The sequence below is a fragment of the Cygnus olor genome, chromosome 20 (assembly GCF_009769625.2).
Source record: "Cygnus olor isolate bCygOlo1 chromosome 20, bCygOlo1.pri.v2, whole genome shotgun sequence".
Taxonomy (NCBI): domain Eukaryota; kingdom Metazoa; phylum Chordata; class Aves; order Anseriformes; family Anatidae; genus Cygnus; species Cygnus olor.
The window spans coordinates 10,123,377-10,144,602 of NC_049188.1; the positions used below are offsets into that span (position 1 = coordinate 10,123,377).

At 49.5% G+C, this 21,226-nt stretch overlaps 1 protein-coding gene across 5 annotated transcripts in view; it reads left to right on the top strand.

Moving 5' to 3' along the window:
* AATF (apoptosis antagonizing transcription factor) overlaps positions 1-19,386 on the top strand; it is a 53,620-nt gene extending 34,234 nt beyond the window's left edge. The window contains exons 11-13 of one of the 5 annotated variants that reach the window (XR_005813945.1): positions 2,644-2,715; positions 17,194-17,347; positions 18,973-19,386. Coding sequence is in view for 4 of the 5 variants with exons in the window: in XM_040532366.1 (XP_040388300.1) it covers positions 2,644-2,715; positions 17,194-17,257 (136 nt within the window). In the remaining variant the exon portion in view is untranslated. Of the gene's footprint in view, positions 1-2,643; positions 2,716-3,072; positions 3,260-8,261; positions 9,061-17,193; positions 18,315-18,972 lie in introns of those variants that run through there. The other 4 variants (XM_040532366.1, XM_040532367.1, XM_040532368.1 and 1 more) reach the window with 4 other exon arrangements.
* Positions 19,387-21,226: the final 1,840 nt, after the last annotated feature.

Below are 21,226 nucleotides of genomic sequence, written 5' to 3' on the forward strand. Positions count from 1 at the left end.
TGAGTTTAGCATGACTGCATGATTTGTAGTGGAGGAGGTGTTTTTGGCAGGGAGGCATGCTGAAAAGCTGCACCGCTTCCTGAAAAAATCCGCAACATTAACCATCCTTTTGTGAGTAAACTATAAATCGTGAGTTTAGATGGCATCTGATAGAAAGTCAGTGGAGTCAGTCTGGGTCAGGCCTGGCATAGCAATTTTTAAGATAGATGTCATAAGATAATTTATTAAAAGAGGGAAGAGCTACTTTGTTGGCCTGAAAAGCCTATAATTATTGACTATCAATATTCTTTTCTGTCAGCATCACACATAATTGGATATATTCATGATTCAGTCAAAACTACTGACAACATCACACAACTGAGTCAGACTCATAAACCTCTAGGAATAATGGGGAAGTCTCTCATTGTGTGCAATCTGTGCGCTTCAGCATTCCTGAGAGATCAGCTATCTTGCCAAGTCAATTGCCTCTTAGATCTTAGGTGCCCTTTTTTTTCTTCACTAAATAAAAGTTGCACTGACCCCTCAGGAAAAATATCAATAAAAGAAAAAAATGTGTCATTGTCTGGTTTTAGGATTAACATGCAGTTAAGCTCCAGCATCTTTTCAGAATCGTCCAAAAGAGCCCAAATTGGTGTTTTTAAATAGTTGGTTCTTTCACTGAAAGACCGTGTGTCACCCCAAGCAGTTTGTCTGTCTCCTGTTCTTTTTTTTCCCCTAAAATCAGTGGTGCTTAGATTTGTTTTCGTGGAGAACTTTGAAATCCCGGAGGGCAAAGTATCAAATGCTAAATTTTACCTGTCTCAGTAATTCTTTCTTTTTAGCAATCCTTTAGCAAACCTTCAATATTAGAGCACGTTTGGGTGAAATGTGCTAGTTCGTTATAGGGTCTGAGGATCTCCAAGTGCTTTCAAAAGCGGTTGACCTTGTGCTTGACATGAGGACCTGTTCCCTTCATCGATGGAGAAGTTGAGGCATGAAGAGGAGAAGTGAGCCCTTCCAAAAACTGCAGAGTTGAGCTTAAGAGACCAGGTGCCCAGACCTCTGCTGTCCCTTGCTAGGACATGCCTTGTCTTGAGGTAGATGCGGAGCAGCGATGTGTGCACACCTACTGTTCTTGTCAGCGCTGCCTGTGCTGCAACAGGGGATGTCTTCCTGTGAATGAAGTTAAATACTCGATATCTGCTAGACTGAGATTTTGAAGGTCCCGATTTTAAAAACATGACGGTAATTAGTTCTGGACAAACAACTTGCATCAGAGAATTTATCAGAATTGCCAAGTCCCCTTACTACTTAGCAGTCCATCTCTGTGTAAGCTTTGATCTGTATGAATCCATCAGTTTTTAATGTAAGTGAACTATTCCATAGCTCAGCCTGTTGACCTGTTGTTTGGTGCAGTGCTAGCCACGCAGTGCTGTGTCTGTTCCCTGATTTGATCATTACAGCGTTAGACCAGGGCAGTTCCTTCCATTACGAGTGACAAAGACTTGATTGTGTAGAGAAGCCCTTGTGTAAGGGTGAGTGTGTGCTGTGCCTGAAGAGCCATTCTGAAATATTCTTGTGAGCTAAAAATCCCCTCAAGGGAATGTTCCTGCATAAGCAAACAAAAGGGAGTGCAGAGGTGACAAAGAGAAAAGGTGATTCTGGGCAAATGCTTGTGAATCCTTTTGCCTGCTATTTGTCAAGCTCTAAAAATAGCAGCAACTTGCATAAAACATTTCAGACTTGGGTAGGCAGCATGGTAGTGCACATCAAAGCTACTGGTTTGGAATCTCCTGCCCTTACACACTAGCGTTTAAAGGCACCTTCACATTCACAGTTTTTCAGTACTCTGTGAAATTGTATATGTCAGATCCTGGGCTATAAGTCATGAAAAGCCACTGCAAGTTCCAAGCTCAGGATGGAAGGCAGGAGGGCGACCCCATATCTGTAGGTGCATCACAGCATGCAGAAATATTTTGGTGGATCAGAAGCTGAGACAGATGCAGCACTTTATTACCTTGGACATGCCCCTTCTCTTCTCTCTGCAGGTCTTTTTCTTGACTTCTCTGCCTGGTTTTACATGTTGTACTTCTAAGTTATTTGGGATAACACTTTCCAGCTATGGGTATGTCTAACAGAGTGGGATTTTGAGATCCCTTAGGGCCCTAGCTACCACAGAGCAAGGAAGAAGTGATAGGAGGTGGATGCTTGAGAAGGTCTGATGCTCTGACACTGCTGCTGCCTGCAGTGCACTCTTTGGGCACACCTTCCAGAAGGTGATTGAGACGCCAGCTGAAGGGCAGGCCGAAAACAAGAGTTAGTTCCTGTCTCTCTGACTTTTCAGGGTTGTCAGTCTGGGAGTCTGATTAGGTACTGCACACAATTAAGGGATGCTACATGTTCTCTTTCTAGCTGTGTTAAAAAATAGGATTTGCTTGTTAGTTCGTTGTACTATCTGATTATTCTTCTCTCCGTGTTATAAGAAAGGTGGAGGAGGAAAGGGAGGGGGAATTGCCAGCTATGACTAGTAACTCATTAGATATCAGCCCCCAGGAAAGCCAGCACTTTCCCTTTTGGGGACTGGTATATTTCTATTCAAGCAGCAACATTTTCCTTTCATTAATAGTTACTAATGTGCTGCCTCTTATTTCCTGCACTGTCCAGGTATCATGTCCACAGCAAGCTGGTGAGCTTCATGGCACCTATTGACCAGTGCACAATGAATGATGATGCCAGGTGAGTAATAGATTAATTATGTTTCTCAAATGGCTTCATGACAGCGTGATATTGACCTGTTCTTCAGCCTGTCGCCCTCTCCATTTCTTCTTATCAGTTAACCATTTGTCACTGGCATCATAGCCTGGATGTCTTGGTCACATCTGTCCAGGCAGCCTGGCTGAGCTTTCACTCTGTAATTACTGTGACACCAAACAAGAAATTTTCATAAATCTTGGTACCTACGTTTTTACTTCTGCTTTAAAATTGCTCCGATTTTGAAATCTTCTAGTTATATAGGATTATTCTAGAAATAGTGAACCAAGTTATCTAGTATCTCCAGGTGTAATCAAAACTTATAAAGAATTTGTCTTTTAGCAGAAACGACAACTGATTTCAATTCTGCTCAGCATGCATTTTCTTACTTCAGGTAACAACTGGAATAGTTCAGTCAAGATTCAGCCAAGACCTAAATGCTGCTTGTGTGTATTTCTATTTAAAGAGTGACAGATTTTATTAGAAGACTATGTTGTTTTAACATGCTAATTATTAAAGAAGATACAAGTTAAGTTTTGTACGTAGTTGCTAGGCAGCTGTTCTACGTATATAGCCGTATTTCTTACGTATTACATTTTTTAACTAAGTCTGGAAATGCTGGGCTTTTTGTGGGAAGGAGGTGGTATAATTTTTCCAATGAATGGATGTGGAAAGCTTGAGAAACATCTTTCCCCTGGGTTGTGGAACATGCTTGTGCTTTGTGAGAGAGAGATGTCATTTGTCTGTTTGGGAAATGAAAACCAAATACCTGCTGTTCTCAGACTGCTGCCTTTTGGGATATTGCACAGACTTCGGGATGAAAGCTCTTCAGAAAGCTGGCACTACGACATTTTGCATGCATAATAAGACCCGTGCTGTTTCATCATGCATCTTTCTCATGTTTTTTTCTTTCTTTTTTTCCCTTTTTTTTTTTTTCCAAATGAGAAAACTGCTCTGAGTACTGAATATTGTCTAGATCCTCTCACCACAAAAATAAATGTGTTGGACAGGCAAGGTGGGAGCTACTCCTCCAGCCACGTAAGGAGGTCAGATCTTCCACCCCCTTACCTGGATAGGAAGAGAGGGGCAGAAGTGACTTTGACGTTGTGACGTTAGATGTGAACACTTCTGCCTATTTGGCAAATAATCAAGTGCATTTTTGTTTCTACTACGCAGGACCTGAGCTAGCCGCTCTTTGTGCTTCCCAGCTGGCAAGGACCTCCGTACCTGTATGGAACCAGGGTCTTTGTGCTTTGGGTAGTCCCAAATAAAACATGGGGTGGGGCAGACATGCACTCCTAATAGCGTCGTACCATCCTGTAGGAATTGTTCTGGGATGTTCTGCTCATTCCCCACAGCTTTTTGTCTGAGGGTAATTAGCAAGTAGCACGTGTGTGTGTAGGAGGAACCCGTTCATACCATATACGTTAGTAATGTGCATGCCTCTGGTATTTCTCTGTCCTGTCCAGTTGGCTGATTTTTTTTGTATACTTTGAGGAGATCGATTAAGGTTAGAGTGGCTGCCACTTTTTGCGTATAATACATATTGCAGTGTCCTACAGGCTAGGCAGGCTTACAGCCCCCTGCTCTATCCCCAGAATAAGGGAAACTCAACTTGCAAGGTCTGTATGAGAGGGAGAGGGAGATGAAAGATAGTAATGAGACCCTAATAATCCACGGGTTATCATGCTTGCTGGCCCCAGAGGTGACATTGCCTCCTCCTTCGCAGCCCACTGCACTCACTTGCGTTCCAAAAGTTGCACAGAAAATGCCTTCTGGAAGCCAAAATTCTCCAGCAAGTCAGCGCAAGCATGAAGTGCATCAAAGCAGCTGGGACAGCCGAGTCATTTTGACAATAGCCTTCTTGGGCCTCGGCTGCCCTTCATCTGGCTGCCATCGTCATAACCCTCGCTCCCCTCCCTTCTCAGCAGGCACCTTGAGTCCACCACAAGCTGCAAGGAGCCCGGCTGACCCTCCGAAGCTGTTACAGCTAATAGGATGCTCTCTGTGTTACGCCGCGTCTGCATAGCTATCATCGTGGTAGGGACATAGCATTTGACATTTGGTTTACTGAAAATGTCTCCTGGGGGTTTTCTCCGCTCCGAGTGGGTTATTACATCGCTTGCATGTGTTACAGATTCTTTGGTGGCAGCAGCGTGGCAGCAGCTGCTGCTGCTTATTGTCTGACTGCGGGAACTTGCTCCTTACATTAGGTTTATTAGTCGCTTTGGAGGCCCGCCATACTTTCTGTTAATGGCATTTCAGTCACTTAGCTCTCGACGTTGCTTTAGCCATCTAGAGTGGAACTGTCGGCTGATGTGATCGCACACCAGCAAGCGTGCCTGAGGCTTGTATCGCATGGGCAGCTGCGTCCCGTTCTGCCAAGATGAGGCTTGCAAGCAAACCCTGCGGATGGATGGGGCGGTGCAGGGCTCAGGCTGGGCGGGCTCAGGTCCGAGTTCAGCAGATGGCTTCGTGGATGACCTTGAGCAGTCCGTGTGCTTCCCTGACTGATTCCCCTTCTCTGCAGCGGAAGGAATCAGGGATGCTTTGAGGTCTGCTGTTGAGGAGGTGTAAAAAACAGTGGGTTAGTAGTAGTATTATTATTTCCTTTTTTAAAAAACATAGCAAAGCTTTTGTTTCAGATGAGACACACACAAGTAGAAGCCTAAGTTTTCCCCAGTGTTCACCAAAATCACTGCTACAACACAACGAATGTGCATTGCAGACTGTTGCAGGCCTTCTTACAGTTTTTCTTAAGCAGTTTGTTCACAGCTGCCTCCCCACACGATGTGCTTAGGCATTGCTGAGTCCTAATGTTAAGCTTAAATTTCAATTGCTGGAATGTAGGCCTATCGTTTCCTGTGCCATTCACTAGGAGCAGATTCTTGCTTCCTATTTGCAGCGGGCCTTCCTCGTTTGGACAGCACAGGTGGGCATTCTTGCTGTGTGCACTGTGAACCTGGGAGTTATTTAGCCCAACTTCCTTCCTTTCCTCCCTAGTCTTACACCTTTTGTGTTTGCATCCAACCGTAAAACACACTGAAAGTATCGGAGTGGCCGGTGTCTGAAAATCAGACCTCTCTGAGTGCTCTGGTTCAGCTCTCCCAAGATGAAGATATCTGCTGCTATCGGTGATTTTATTTATTTTTCTTTGAAAACCATGGCCACCCCCTAGGGATCATTTCACATCCCTGCTTAAAATGCCTCTGCACTTGCCACGGGCCGTCGTACCTCTCCAGCAGCACACAGCCACCCTGGACAAGACGAGAAGAATTCAACGCCTGCGTTAAACTGCAGGTGAATTAAAAAGAAGAGACCAAGCCTGTACGCATGAGAGGGAAGCAGTAATGATAACAGCTTTCCTTTGTGACAGAAGAAGGTAATTTTATTGTTTGCAAGTGTGAATTACTATATTGAAAATGCAAGTATACACTTCACAGTGATGTGATCATGCTCCGAGCCATTTTTTTTTCCTGCTCAGGCACTTAAAAGGCATGACCCCAAAGTAAATACACATCTGAACAACAGGGTGCTCGGTATTGTAGTGCGAGACGTTTTAAAGTGTCAGTGAGCTGTATGTAACAAAGGGTTGTAGGAACAGAGCTGCCTGAATATTCCTCCTTTAGTTCTACCGGTGAGCACGGTGTCAGGTAGCTGCGTGGAAAATGCCAGGAAATAAATATGTATGTGCAGATGTGGACGGGCAGAGGCTGGAGGGTGGCTGGTGGGGAAGTTCTGGTTCTCCTGTGGCTGTGCCAAGTCCTCACTCCCTGTGATGAACTGCACAAGCCCTTCGCCACTGGGGCAGGAGCAGACAGAGTTCTCTGTGACTGTTCCCTTGCTTTGTTTGCTGGAAGTGCTTTGAAGGCATGTGTCTCCGTAGCACTGTAATACCCAGTCACTTCTTGTATATTTAAATAGTTAATACAACCTAGGAATAAATCCGGAGCCTGATTCTTCTGTACGTTTAAGCCATCTTAAATGCTCTGGCTGTGCAAAGAGCCCTTAAAATAGTGCTAGGGGCTGCTAGCACTCACTTGAAGGTTCCTGTGAGTTATTAGCCTGGCTGTGGGACGCTCAGGACTTGTGGGGATCCGGCATGTCAAGTTCATCACCTGCCACTGCTGCTGGCTGTGGAAATAAAGAGCAAATACGTGTGAGGAGAAACGGTCTGAGCGCTGCGTGGGGAGAGGGATGGACGGTCCCTCCAGAATTGTTTTACAGCCGGAATTTGAGAAAAGAAACATGCAAGTACAATACTGCCTTTGTCAACATCGCTGCCACGTTCTTTCTTAGTCTTGCTGCTAGTTGGAATAATAGCATTCGTGCAGGCAATTAATCTTCCACTTGCCAGTTTTTCCTGCACCCTACGCATGGGCATGGCTGTTTAACCTTGTGCTCACATATATTATGCTGTAATGTGTGGGACACGGGTGGCCTCGAGCCCTCCTCTGTTTTAACCCCTCTTTGGTAGTATTTTAAAACATACACTGGAAAGTGATTTTTATGGTTGTCTTGGGGTATATGTTTATAGACTTAAATACATTTATAGGACTCTTGGGCCAAGGTTTTTCTAATCGGTCCAAGGTCATTGCTATGTAAATGGGCCTGCCCTGTGACAAGCCGAAGGCAAGAGCTTGATGTAAGTGTGCTGGGGTGGTGTTCAGAGGGGAGTAGCAGACTCGGGCAGGAATTTCCCAGGATTAGATCAGGATTGATCTCTCTCAGGTTGTGATTCACCTGGGCTTGAGGGTGGCATCGTGGGGGTGCCACTTCTTGGACTTCCCTTGCAATATGCTTTTCCCATCTTCGTGACCTGGGGGTACTTCAGTGGTCCCATTGCTCCAGGATCTGGCACAGCGTAAACTTTAATGCAATCATCCTTTGGTACCAGCATGTTCAACAGAGCTGGGAAGATGCCTGCCTTCTCTGTTTTATACTTTGGGAAATGAGGCACAAGAAAATGGCAAACTGAGCCTAGAGGTTCCCACTAAAGGTGTGCATGTCCATAAACACGTGCGTGTATTTTCCTCATGTGCAGAGATGCCATATCTGCAGGAGTGGATCCTATAAACCACCTATTCGTGGCAAGGTCAGGTAAAGCCTGTGTTCCCGGGAGGATGTCTGTGCGGATTTTGGTTTTGTTATATCTCTCTGTCAGCTTTGATATACAGATCTTCAGATCTTTGCACTGTACATGTGTGTGGAACAGAGACTAAACACAGACACTCCAAAAAAAGGTCTGATATCAAGTTACTGCCAAGTTTGAGGAACGTCACTGTGTCACCTCTGGAGGACGGGTAACTTGCAGGAGAGATGTTCTTTAAGGAGCAGATGTTTGGTCCAAGCACCTTTATCTCCCACGACGACTGAGGCTATTCTGACAGGTAAAACAAGATTGTGCAAATATGCAACAGTGATCTAATCAGCTGGAACAACAGCAATATTTTAACTGGCGCTACCTTTTAACAGCATCATTAAGGGCTCTCATTACTCTTTTATTAGAGTCTCACTCTATTTCTTATCAGATTACAGAATGAACATAACTCATGGCACTGATTTGATCTCTTGTTAAAGAGGATTACAGCTTTGCATTAACTTGGATTGACACGGTTTATAATTTGCTGTTGATACACATGCTGGCGGTGTCGCATGTGTGACCCCCTCCCCACAGCACCGCTGAGGAGAAGGACGCCCATACATCATCATTAAAGATGGCACCCGGAGCAGAAATGGGAGGCAGGAGAAGGCTTCTCTGCGGTAAAGTCAGGCAGGACAAAAGAGATGTGCTCAAGTGCAAGCTGAAATTCAGGGCAGGGGTTTTTACCTGGCTGAAGGCGGGGGATAATGTGTCAGCTTTTTCCCAAATTACCGGGAAGAAGCTGGCCATCACGGGACTGTGTCAAACCACGCAGTATGAGGCACAGGCTGGTCCCTGTTTCGGATGGTATTGACCAAACACCCCCAGACAACCTGTCTGCCTGGGCTGGAAGTTACCTGGTCGACATGTCCCTGGTCTGTAGGAGCCGCAGGCTCAGGGGCTTCCCGCGAGGGCTGCGTGCCCACGTTGGCCTCACCTCGTGCTTGGCAGCGGAGCCCCCAGCCCACTCCCTTACAGCCTGGCTCTTGTACAGGACACCAGGGCCTGCTGGGACGCTGGGTTAAGACACAGCTTATCCAGCTGCCAGCGGGGTTTGGATTAGAGCATTTCCCTTGGATTCAGCCAGGACGCTGTGTTTTCCCGACCAGCATCCTCACTTCTGCACTTAGCGCGGCTGCTTTGTCGCTGTGTGTCTTGCAGCAAGCGGAGGGGGGTGCGTGGTAGGAAGTCCTGGTATTAAAAGATTAATTTACTTATATGACATAAGAGTTTAATATAAAAATAATTAAAAAAAATAAAAAAGTTGGTGAGATACCAGCCTTTAACTTAGCTCACTTTGTGCTTTGGGTATTACAGCACCATGAGACTGGATTAGTGGAGGAATCTGGGCTCCGGGATTGTCAATCCAGTTCTGTTCACCGTGCCACAAGTCCCTCACAGAAAGCAAAGCACTTCTTTCTGCAACAACTGAACCAGCAGCTTCTGTGCCGTGCGGCACAAACGTCAGGTGTCTGACGGTGTGAGAAAAACCCTTCTGGGTTTTTATAGGCACGGCCTGGAGGAAAGTTTGTCCGGCTTTGCATTGGCTTTGCTTTGTGAAACAAAGGGGGTAGCACTAACGCCCGGGGCAGTCTCTCGAGCATGCAGCACTCTGACATTTCAGAGAAATTGGAGTTTTGGGCTGGGGCTGGGGGGGGGGCTGTGTGGCTTCAGGAGGATCCCCATGCTCTGGCAGAGCCCCTCCAGGGTCCCCCAGCGGAGAGGCGTGCACCCTGGGGAGGCGGCGTGTCCCGCAGCATGGCCCGCTCTGCCTCATGAACATCAAGCAGCGAGCGTTGAGCTCTCTCCAGGGGAGCCGGGGGCCTCGACTGAGCTGAGCTGGGGTCCAAAAAGCACACAGCACGCAGCACGTGCTGCCCTGCGAAATGAGACCTGCCTGGCTTGGCTACTGGGCCCGAGGCACCGTGGCTTTGGTGTCCTCCTGCCCTTTGTGTTTCGCTCTGGTGGGGTTTTACCCCCAGCCTTTGACTCGCCCTTAGAAGTCGACCCACGTAGATGCCTGAAGGTACCCGCGTGGCTTTAGACTGCAGTTGTGCAAGGGTTGGTGTGCGAGCAAGGAGCTTTTGTGTGTTTTGAGGCTGGCAGTAGCAAAGTGGTGTACGTGACCCCGGCTAGTGCCAATGGGCTGAAATCATCGTGTCCCAGCGTTTGATGTTTGACATCCCTGGTAAGAAGACAGACGCCTCTGTTATGGAAATTTCCTTTTTAAAGGGAAAAAAAAATAACCTGTTAAGAGCTGCAAGATGATTTGTCGTCCTTCCTTTGTGAGACAATTTGTCTTCTCCTGCATCAAATCTGTTATAAAACAGTCAAGCTGTGAAAGAGGGAAATCATCCTAGGAATATGGGATGTTAAGGTACACAAAGAATGGTCCCCTCCGTGCGGGTGCATGCACGTCTGCACAGGGCGCTGCACAGGCAGCATTACAGCGGCTGCTCCGCTCAAATACCCGTCTTCAAACAGAGCCCGAGAAGGCAACATTTTATGAATTTCATGGGGAAATTAAAGCTGCTAGAGAGCACGCCAGCAGAGCATGCTGGAGGTTTGTGAACGTCCCTGCGTTTTTGCTCCTTCTCCAGCCGCTTCCGCATCTTTGATCTTGGTGCCGTGAAAGCTCCTAGGAAAACGTGGGTGCTGGTGGGGCCAAAATGGGGGTGCGAGAGGTTCCTCCGCTGCTCCTGTTAATTCTGTCACCTGTAAGGCTGGAGAAGAGGCAGGTGGCTGTGTGCTGGTGTAAGGACAAACCGTTCAGGACCGGTGATGGAGGTGGCAGGTTTGAACCCCGGGTCTGCGGGGCGGCACCTGGAGAGGCAGCCCGTCGTCCGCCCGCTCCCCACCCCATCGCCACCCAGCCTCACAAAACGTGCAGAGTCCCTTTGTTTAGGGCAGGAACCGGCTTCCTGAAATATTTATAAATCTTGCGCCTGGTCTCCTGAGACAAACCAGAGGTCACATGTCACCTCTCATAATTTAAAGCCGTGGGGCTAAAAGCATTCGCACGGACTTGAAGGACCCAATCCTGACCTGCCTGAGCGAGAGGGAATTGCGGCAGACCTTTCTGAATCTCCTTCAAGCGCCGGGCACGGTGATGAGAGCCGTCTGGCTGCGGAATTTATGGCCGGAGTTGTGCGCGCCGCGCTCGGGCCGTGGCTGGGAAGCGAGTGAGAGAGTGCCATCTCGTGGGGCTCCTGTCCCGGGGGGCTGCCATCTCGGGGGGCTGCCGTCCCGGGGGGCTGCCGTCCCACAGCACCCGCCGCCCCGCAGCACCCCTCGCTGCCAGTGCCGCGGGTTTTTAATGCTGCCTGCCTGATCGCCGCTGCTTGTTCTGCTTCCCGTCACCGGCCGTGGCGTGGGTTTGTCGCTGCGGAAATCCCGGGGTGGGAAATGCACGTGGGGTGTGCGAGTGCAGAGCAAACCCCCCCCCACACCCCACCCCGCGTGCTGGTGTCGGGTAATGCTTTGGAGTCGGAATTGAGAACTAAAGGGCGCCAGCTTGTTTTATCTCCCCAGGTACCTGCTCTGCTTGCTAGGCACCTAGTAATCTGAATTTCACACTGGTGGACAAAAGATCTCTTAGGATGCAGACAGAAAGTTTCCCAAGAAAATGATGAGCCATCTGTTCCGCAGCCAGCCTGTTTTCATCAGGAGGTGTGTGGTTTTCATCTTCTTTTCTTCATGGGTGTTCGTGCTGTATCTTTCACTGGTTTTTGTGAATTAGAAATGCATTGTTCCCAGTGGAGGATGTCACCAGGAATGGGTTATTTGTAGTTATTTCAGTACTGCTTGGGGCATATTCTAAATTATCTTTTTTTTTTTTTTTTTTTTTTTTTCTGTCCTGGAAGAAGAGAGGAAAGAAAAGGTACATGGGAAAAGGCAAAGAGATTTGGTGGAGGGTATTTTTATAACAGCAGAGCAGCAGTGACTCATGCAGTATTGCTGTATTAATAGCACTCTAAAAAAAAACATACCAGAAACTGAATTTTCCCCCTTAATTTTGTTCTTCTACTAATCCACTGAACTGCGTTTTAAAAAAAAAGAAATAGCATGAATGTAATTATACCAACCAGCACAGCGTTAGCTGCTCTCTCCCATGTGAGGGTGTGTGTTTGCTTTCCCCTTTGTATGTTTGGTGGAGTAGTGCTACTGCGATGGGCAAAGTAGTTTCCTGGGGAACTGCTAACAGTTCCTGTGATCTATGTTTTAATGATTTATGTATTTATAAAATGTGCTTTTGCTCTTAATATTCACTCAGGGAAGTCCAACCCTCTGTGTGTGTTTACTTGCTCTCCGTTGCAAGGCTTTTGCCTACAAAACCCCGGTAGTAAGTAGGTCTGTGGGATTTGGAGGGTGATAAAGTCCACTGCTGAATTAGCGCACAGAGCTCGGTGCGTGAAGTAGTTGGGCTTTTATTTGTTTATTAAAACAACGCCGCTGACGTGCAGGCAGGAGCGTGCAAGGTGAGGATCCTCGCCGTCGGCCCTGCTGCCCTGGCACCCCTTTATCTGCAGCGTGTGCGTGCGCTGGGGGCTGCCCGCAGCCGGGGGTGTTGCAGAGACCCCCGAGAGCTGTAGGAGTGTTAAGCCGTGGACGGGAAGACGGCCGAGCTGCTGGCTTGGGGCTAGCGGGGGGAATGCCCTCGCTGGGTCCGTGCAGCGTGGCTGGGGGCGGTGAGCGGCGCAGGGGCATCCCGTCCTGGCTGCTCCACGAGGCCGAGCTGCAGCCAAGAGCCGCGGTCCTGACGGCGTGGGGGCACCGAGAGCAGAGGGGAAGGGCCCCCCTCACACACCCCTTTTGTCTCAGCCTGCTGACATATCAGAAGAAGGGGCTGCGCAAACGTGGAGCGGTGGGTGCCCGGCGTCGAGCTCCGCTGCTGGCCGCTGCCTTTGGAGCGAGCTCGGGAGAAATGCATAAATAATAAGCCAAGGTACTTACGCACACATGTTTTATGGCAAATGGCTGTGTGGTTCGTGATCATTTTTTCCAGAAACAGGTTTTATGATAATATAGTAAAAATATTAAATTAGAAAATGCCTCACTAAGGGTGATAAAACCTTACTACAGTGGAAATAGGTAATTATCCCCTCTACAGCCTAAATGACAGTTTAAAAGAAATAAAAATGTTAGTGCTCATTACTTGCTTTTGTAGGTTGCAATAAAGGGTAAGTTAAATTTTAATCCAAGGAAGACCCCTGTATCGACCTGCTTCTTGCACACTCTCTACCTGAGGTGTAAGTGCTGTTAATTACTCAGCACAGGTTATTCCTCAGCGCACTGTTCATAGCGGTGCCCCTTTGTGCTAAAGTCACCTTTCCTCCGTCTGAAGGCAGCGCCTCGTGGTGGGGTGGGTTGTTTCGACTCAGTGGCTCAAGTCTGATGTTTAATATATGTGGGTGGAGGAGAGAAATTTTATGTTTTTAACCAAAATCCAAGTTCATTATGCATAGCCTTAAGGGGGCTGAAAGTATTAAAATCCACACTTACCCTGGTGAATTGAAACAGAGACAAGGTTAAACCTGGAGGATTGATGAGTTTTACTCTCTGCATGGTTAAATCCTGCTGAGGGGAGATGCTGTAGAAGAAAGGTAGCTTAGATGATGAAAGGAGGGGGGGGGAGGGATGGTTGGGTTATTATTATTATTTTTTAGCAGGGTAAAACGTTTGTTTTGTTTCAGGGTAGAGGAGTTACCTGGTTTCCCATCGCTGCCAGGGTGTCTGTGCTATTATCCAGGCAGTCCCACCTGGATTCAGGCTTCAACAGAGGCTGCTGGTGGTGTGCCCCGAGGCGAGGGGCAGCGCTGCCGGGCGCTGGGCTGGGCTCTGCCAGGCTTGGTTCCTCCGGGCCTCTGTGTGCCCTTCATGTGCCTCTGGAACCAGGGAGGGCGAGCGGCAGAGTCAGGCAGTGCCCAGGAAGACAAATCCTTGCCTCAGGTCTCCACGGGCCCTGCTTGCTTGAAAAATGACCGCTTGTTTAAAATCCCTGGGATGGGAGCGAGTTCAGCATTGATCACTGAACTCCTGTACCCGTCAAAAGCCAAAAACGTGGACAGAAACCTCAGGAGACTGGTTCTCCACCGGCGGGGGAAGGCAAAGGCAGGCTGCAAAGAACAAATGCTACTTCTGGCTTTCTCAAGCTCGCTGAGAAAAGGCAGAAGCTCCTGCTGGCCCGGGCTGGTTCCTGCAGGGATCTGTAGTGAGGGAAATGCTTCAGGAACCTGCAGTGTGGGTTTGCAGGCAGGACAGAGATCCCCCCGCCGACAGGGAACGTCGGAGGAGGGCAGCGGGGCCTCCGGGCCACAGCCACGGCTGTAGAGGCAAGTGAGGGATCAGGCCCGGGAGCCCAAAATGGTGGGGAGGTCAGCTCTGCGCGTCCGTGGGACAGCACAGCGAGAAGGGGCAACGTGCGGAGACCGTGGGGGTCCTTGGCAGAGCGTGGGGGGACGGGAGGGAGTCCATGGGGTGAGCTGTGGTAGTGAATAGCTGAGAACCGACGTCTCCGGTTCGTGTCTTCGCTGCCTGTGCCCGGTGTGTGTGTTAAAACAAACAAACCGCAGGAGCTGCACGGACTAGAGGCTTCCTTCCGAGTGCCGAGCGGGGCCAACGGCAGCGTCCCTACAGGGGAAGAGAAAATGGAAGCAATCTGCAGAAGAGGAGCTGGGAGACCCCGCTGGCTGCTGGAAGGGCTCTTCGCTTTCGGACGGGCTTTTCTCTGGCAGGAGAGTGAAGCTGAAGCCAGTCGTGGGGCTGTCAGCTTACCGGGGCCTCGGGTGCCTCCCGTGGCTGCAGGTGGGGGTTGGAGAGCCAGCAAGAGGGGTGCCTTTGGTACTGGGATTTGTCTTGCTTGGGTTGTTTTCCTCAGTGCCGTTAACTCACCCTCGGTATTTAAATGAGGTGTAGGCCAGGGAGAGGGGAGAAGGACTGCGCCGGTGGTGTTTTGTCAGAGGCCTCTCAGCCTCCTCTGACACAAGCATACCCCGCGTGTTTGTCGGCTTTGCCCACCTGAGTGTGAAATGCTGTTCTATCAAAACACCGGTTTCAGCAGTTCCCTCGCTGCTCCCGGCACGTGAACCCCGCTGCGGCCAGGAGCTGCTGTGCGCTGCCCAGGAATTTCACCGAGATTGCAGCACAAGTGGAAACGTTTGCTCGGGGTAATGATGGGGTCTGAGCCAGGCAGCAAAGCAAGGCTGGAGGGCTGTGATTGTCGGAGGACCAAACAGCATCACTCTGCATTTTCCTTCCAATCACTCGACGGAGCCTTAAAGTCACAACATCTTTTTTATCAGGAGCGCTGCTCGCTGTTTGCCATCTGATTTCTCAGTTTAAACAGCAAAAGCGAGTCACATTTATCAGTTAATAGTCAGGGAAGATGGAAAATGTTGTAGGCTTGGGGAAGGCATTCCTCTCCCTCCTCCCTTTTCTGCCTGGTGCAGGCAGTGGTTTCTGCAGGTGGAGGGAAGCTGGAAGGTGTTTGCTCCCTGCCTGCACGTTCCCTTCCCGCTGGCTCGTGGGCATCCCAGGAGAGCTTGGACCAGAGGACGCAGAGCCCAGGACGGCTTGGAGCTGAAGCCTCCACGGGACCGCACAGCAGCACGGGGCTGTCGCACCTGAGCACGGTTTCTGGCATCTCCAGAGGAGTGAGAGACATCGTTTGTCCCCGAGCGTTCGATTTTGGGCACTCGGTGCAATTCAGCTGCCATGTACAACACCTGACTCCTACCACCTTCCTCTCCTGCGCTCAGAGCAGCTTTTCAAACATCAGCTCTGTTTTCTAGAAGTGGTTTGCTTTTGCTTTTGCATTAAACTTGCCAAAAATTGCGTGCACACTCTCGATTTAACACAGAAACTCCAGTTACGGCTCCATGGTCGGGGCTGGGCCCTGCACACAGAACATGGAGCCACCCGTTTCGTTAGGTGAGGACACCACATCCCTCACCACCTTCATTTTCTGAGGGTAGAGCTGCTGATTGGTTAATTAGGTTCTAAATTAAAATTAATTTAAGAGATGTGGCCCAGTGAATTAGGGTGGTTTTGCCGTGGCGAGCTGTGCGCATGTGCCCAGCCCCGTGCTGCTGGCACCGGCACTTTGCTCCGCGTCCCCCAGGATTAGTGGCTGGCCTTTCACTGCAGCTGAGGAGTTCCTTCCTTCACCGAGGCTGACAGGTAGCTCTCGCCAGTGGAAGTGTCCGCAAGAAGGAGACACTTTTCAAGCCAGTTGCCATCTTTTATTGATTTCTAAAGGAGCCAGGCAGTAAAACAGCCCCCAGCTCGAGTGGTCGCCAACGAGCCCTGTTGTGATCTTAATTGAGGAGGCAGCCAGAACCACGGCGTCTCTGGCAGGGCTGAATTTCATCCTTTGAGGCCACGCTGTAATCATTGCTGAGCAGAGGAGAAGTCGCCTTTGTCTGCCTGTCCCAGAGGAATGCTGACAGTTCGGCCGGCTGCTGCAGCAGCTTTCCTGGGTGCTGGCCCTGACAAACCACTGACGTGGGGCCCCCAGCGAGCAGATCACTGGGATTGTTGCTCCAATAACCCCGTGGCTGTCGCAGAGCTCAGAAGGAAAGAAATCCCATCCGCAGCACCGCCAACACTGCTGCGTGGCATCGTACAACAGGCTGTGCCTTTAGAAAGAGCGTCCGTAGGAAATAATGCTCTCCTGTGGTCTGCCTTGATTTCCAGAAATGTGCGAGTTATAAAAATGCTCTCTCCTTTTCCCTGCTCTCTTCTCAGGTTACTTTGGTTTTAAATTAAAAATAAATACATAACACCAGCCCACTTTATTTTTTTTTATTTTTTTTTTTAACTTGCTCCTGTTATCACAGTTGCTGCATATGTGATATTAATTGGACTCTTGTTGCTGGGTCATTTTCATTGTTTTTCAAGTACCGTCAAGTCCAAGAAAATGTATGAAAACTAAATTATAGTCCCATGAAGACTGTCTGATTGAATCCTCCTTATGGCTCTGCGGTCTCATACATCCTATTAAAATATTCAATCTTGTTTTCTTACTTGAAGAGCCTATCTGTAAAGGGCAAACTTATAGAAAACCTCATTCTCCAGAGATACGGTATCCAGCCACACTGAAATATTTACATATTTCTGTACTGTGTGTGATTAGTCTCATGCAAGGTCTTCCCTTTGCTTGTATTAATAATATTGCATGTATTAATAAAGATTGTTGAATGCATTTTTAATTACACAAGGCCTTTTCATTTTAAGGAGCAAGTGGGTTTGGTGGCAGCCTCTTGCTACCAGTTTGACCTTGGAAAGTAACTTTTCCCCCTCCTCCTCCCTCCTTTCCCTAGGACGGAGCTCTATCGGTCGCTGTTTGGAAAAATCACGCGTCCTGAAGAACCTGAGCAGAATTAGCACCCGGCCTTCGCATCAGGACCGAGCACACCTGCAGGCTCTGCACCCCCTGCCTCAAGAGCCCCCAGAGCAGGGTGTCTCCAGCTGCTGGTTCGTTCCCAAAAACCTCACCGAGGGACCATCAAACACAGTCACTGCTGAAACACGCAGGTTCAGAAAGAGTGTGGGGCAGACGTTTGGTTTGGCTAAATGCCTCCCCCCACCTTTAAAATGAACTCTGCCTCCTCCCAAAGACGATCTGTTTTCAACTATTCCTTTTAAATTCCTGACCTTGATTTTGCAATCTGCTCGGCACAGGCGAATTGTTCTGCCGGGGGGAGGGACACACTGTTCAGACCAGCAGGGATCACCAGCCCCTCCTGCAATCAGGTCACCCACGTTCGTATTAAATCCTCTGAGATTTTATTTTGGGGATTGGTGGGTTTTTATTGAAGCATTCAGTTCTGTTCGTTGCTGCATATCTGGAATGTGTGACTTTATTTTCACCGAGTCAAGAGGATTTAAATGTCATTTACATAATTAACATGGCCTTAAAACAGAGAAAAGGTGCTCTCCCTTGCAGACAGCCAGCGCTCCCCGTCCACACGCCAATTTCTGAACAAACGCGCTGCAGACCTGGACATCGGCTGACTCACGATGAGTGCAACATGGGGACACATCTGGGGATATTTCTGCAATTAGAACATATTGGTGGATTTTTCAGTCCATCATTGATCCTGTACGCTTAATTATTTCTGCTGATCATGACTGAGCCCTCCTGTCTTCACCATCACCATGACACACTTTTGAAAGATGCCAGCACAAATGTAAAGCTGGCCAGAGGAGCTCACTCGGGGCTTTTTGTGGGGTTTTTATATCCGAAGGTCAGAAGCTGGAAATTAATCCCTGTAAGGGGAATTTATTAGCCTGCTGTGATCAATCTGAAATGGAGGTTATCTTGCGTAAATAATATGTGCAGATATATGTATAATGAGCTGGCCACTGCTTGTGACCACATGAACTCTACTGTCTTTGCTTGGTGTTTTGTGTGCTCTAATTAAAATGCTTTGTAAACTGATTGTCCACGTCTGATCAGTGCAGAAAAGGCACCGGCAGCTGCGGGTCCTCTCGGGCCCGGCAGCAAGATGTTATTTAACCAGAGGCTTTGGTGTCACTGCGCTGGAGCCGTGAGCCCTCTCCCCAGGGCCTGGTGGTGACACACAAAAGCCACACGGCCCTCGTGTCTCCGCACGGTGCTGTGGGCACGGTACTGTGGTGCTGAGCTGCTGCCCCAGTGTGCCCGAGCGGTGGGTGCTGCCGTGATGACCCAGGGTACCTCACGAAATGCAAAGGCTCGCAGAACTATTTACATTTTCGGTCACCAGCTGGAAAGCCCCATTTTTGAGCTCCCGAGTAAGACAAGTATTCTTTCTTCCTGCGTCAGGAAATACACTTGCAAGCTTTTCAGGGGGCAGCTAAATTAATTTTTAAATTAATTTTTAAACTAAAATTTAGCACCCCTCGCAGTGCCAGCCGGCCAGGGGAGCTCCAGCTGCTCCCAGCGCCTGCCTTTGCTCGAACCAGGGCCTGTTGCAAAGTGCTTGTAGCTTTTTTTTTTTTTTTTTTTGTCCCATTGAAACACTTTCTCTGTAGCTGCATTGTTGCTCTTCATCGTGTCCCCAGAGCTGTCTGCACACCTGAAATTAATTAATCACTTTTACACTTTTTCATTACAGATTTAAGTCTGCTTTCTAGTCACCTGTTTCCCGTAAATAGCTGCCTGACACGTTACGTGCTGGACGGAGCAGCATCTGCCACACCAGGGGAGAACCAACTCACCTGCAGGGACGTGGCTCGAGCGGTGCTTGCCGTGGGACTGCCTGCGTTTAAAAGCAGAAGCAAGGTGCGTGTCTGTATGGCTGCAGTGTGGCTAAATGCCACCACCCTGCACGAAAAGTAGCCCGTGACCAACCCCACGCGGGGTGCTGCGAGAGGACCAGGAACAGAAACATTTCCTTTGGGGGGGGTGGGGGGGGCATTAAGCTGAGTGTTTGGTGACCTTTTTGAAAAAGCGCCATGCCAGCGCTAAACCCAGCTCCCCTCCTCTAAAAGGAGGGTCCGAGGGTGCTGCGTGGCCTCGTGCCTGTGCCCCCCCCCCCCCCCCCCCCCCCCCCCCCGGGCTTTGCGCTGCCTTTTCCCTCCCCGCCCGGTGGGAAAATGTACCATTTTTCTTGTATTTAGAAAATAAGTGCAAGGTGAGTATTGACTTTGTGTGGCAAACATATGTATCACGGGTGGATAAATCTTTATGTTCACTTGCAGCGAGGCAGTAGCTGCAGCTCTCAGGGAAGCGCATTGATTTCTCCAGCCCCATCTCCATCTCGCAGCTCCCCGCTCAAAATTTGCCAGGCAGAAGCTCACTAAATGTCACCACTGGCTCCTTTCTGCTGCCCTTTCTATCTCAGGATGCCCCTGACGGCCTTACCTCCAGCAGAGAGCCCCGCAGCGGTGCGACTCCCCATAGTTGCTGCCGTGAGAGCCACCCAAAGGTGCAGGGAGCAGCGGATTTGGCTCGGCCTGTGCTGAGCAGTCCCATGCTCATGAGTGAGCAAGGTCGTTTAGTTTCACACAAAGCCCGTCAGCGGGCTGGTGCTCTCCAGCTGTTACCATCCTCAGGGTGCGACCACCCCAAGGCAACTCCTGGAGATGTCCTCCCCATAAATTCCCTGGCAGTGGGTGGAAAGCAGCCGGGCTGCGTGCGCCGCTTCCCTTTCCCAGCCTGGCACAACCCACACACGGTGTCGAGCTCTGTCTCCCCACCCGTTAACGTTACCTGCACTTATTTTCTGAGCAGCAGCAAAGCTGTGTGGTCGTCTAACATCATTAAAATCTCATGGTTTAATAACCGCAATTCTGAAAGGCATCAAGGGGAGTAAATTGGCTGCTTCCAAAGTTTGTGTCGGTGGAATGGTTTCATGCTGCTTGCACTGTCAGAGCAAGCATTAAGGATGGTTAACAGAAAGCACCATGCCCCTACCCTACTTTGGGGTTTGCTGTGCTGGCAAGTTGTCTGGCCTCTATTTGTGGCTTGGGCTCGGGGCGCTGACTGCACATTCTGCAGGCTGTAACACGCCTTTCCAGTTTGACTTCTGTGTCCTTTAACGTTGTAGCACCAGGGCAATTTAATTTTATTTTTTTTTAAATATTATTTTTTATTTTTGGAGAGCTGGATGTAATGTTAAAAGGGTAATATGAGACACTTTAAATGTGATAACTTCTCATTCGTATTGTTTGAAGAGATAAGAGTCAAAGCCCTGCTAAGCATGCTTTTGAATTCACTTATCAGTGTTTAAGCAGGCTTTTCTCCCCGCTACCCACCGCCCCCCCCCCCAACCTGGGCAGTGTGAGACGTGGGGAGAACCTGGGCCGGCAGCTTCAGCCTGCCAGGGCCCCGTTTCCTCCGCTGACCTTGCTGCTAAGGGCAGCGCTGGGGTCCGGGCACAGAAACGCTCTCGCTGCCTGGATGTGAGCGTGCTGCAGCAGAATGCACAGCCCGTGACATCCCCGAGCAGCAACCCATGGGACCATGGCCGGTGTGATGTGCCTGCACCCAGCCCCGGCTGTGCCCCGCATCCCGCTGTCCTCCTGGGTGCTGTGCACCGCTCCGGGGCGCACAGCCTGGGCCAGGGCTGGAGCTGTGCATGGTGCTGTCCGCCCCCAGTAACCCCAGAACTGGGGCAGGTGCTGCTGGCCCGGCAGCAGCAGTGGTGGGCTCGTAGCGATGGCGCCTGGTGGGCCCGCGGGGCTGTGGCATGGACAAGAGCTTCGGGCGCTGAGTCACACGGGCGCAGATAACCAGGGTGCTCTCCACCAAGTTTTCCTAAAGCTCAGTGCTGCCATTTAACAGCAAGCGAGACCTCCCTCCCCCCCAACGGAATATTAATTCTATATTAATTCATGATACAGCTGCTAATTAGTACCTACACAAAC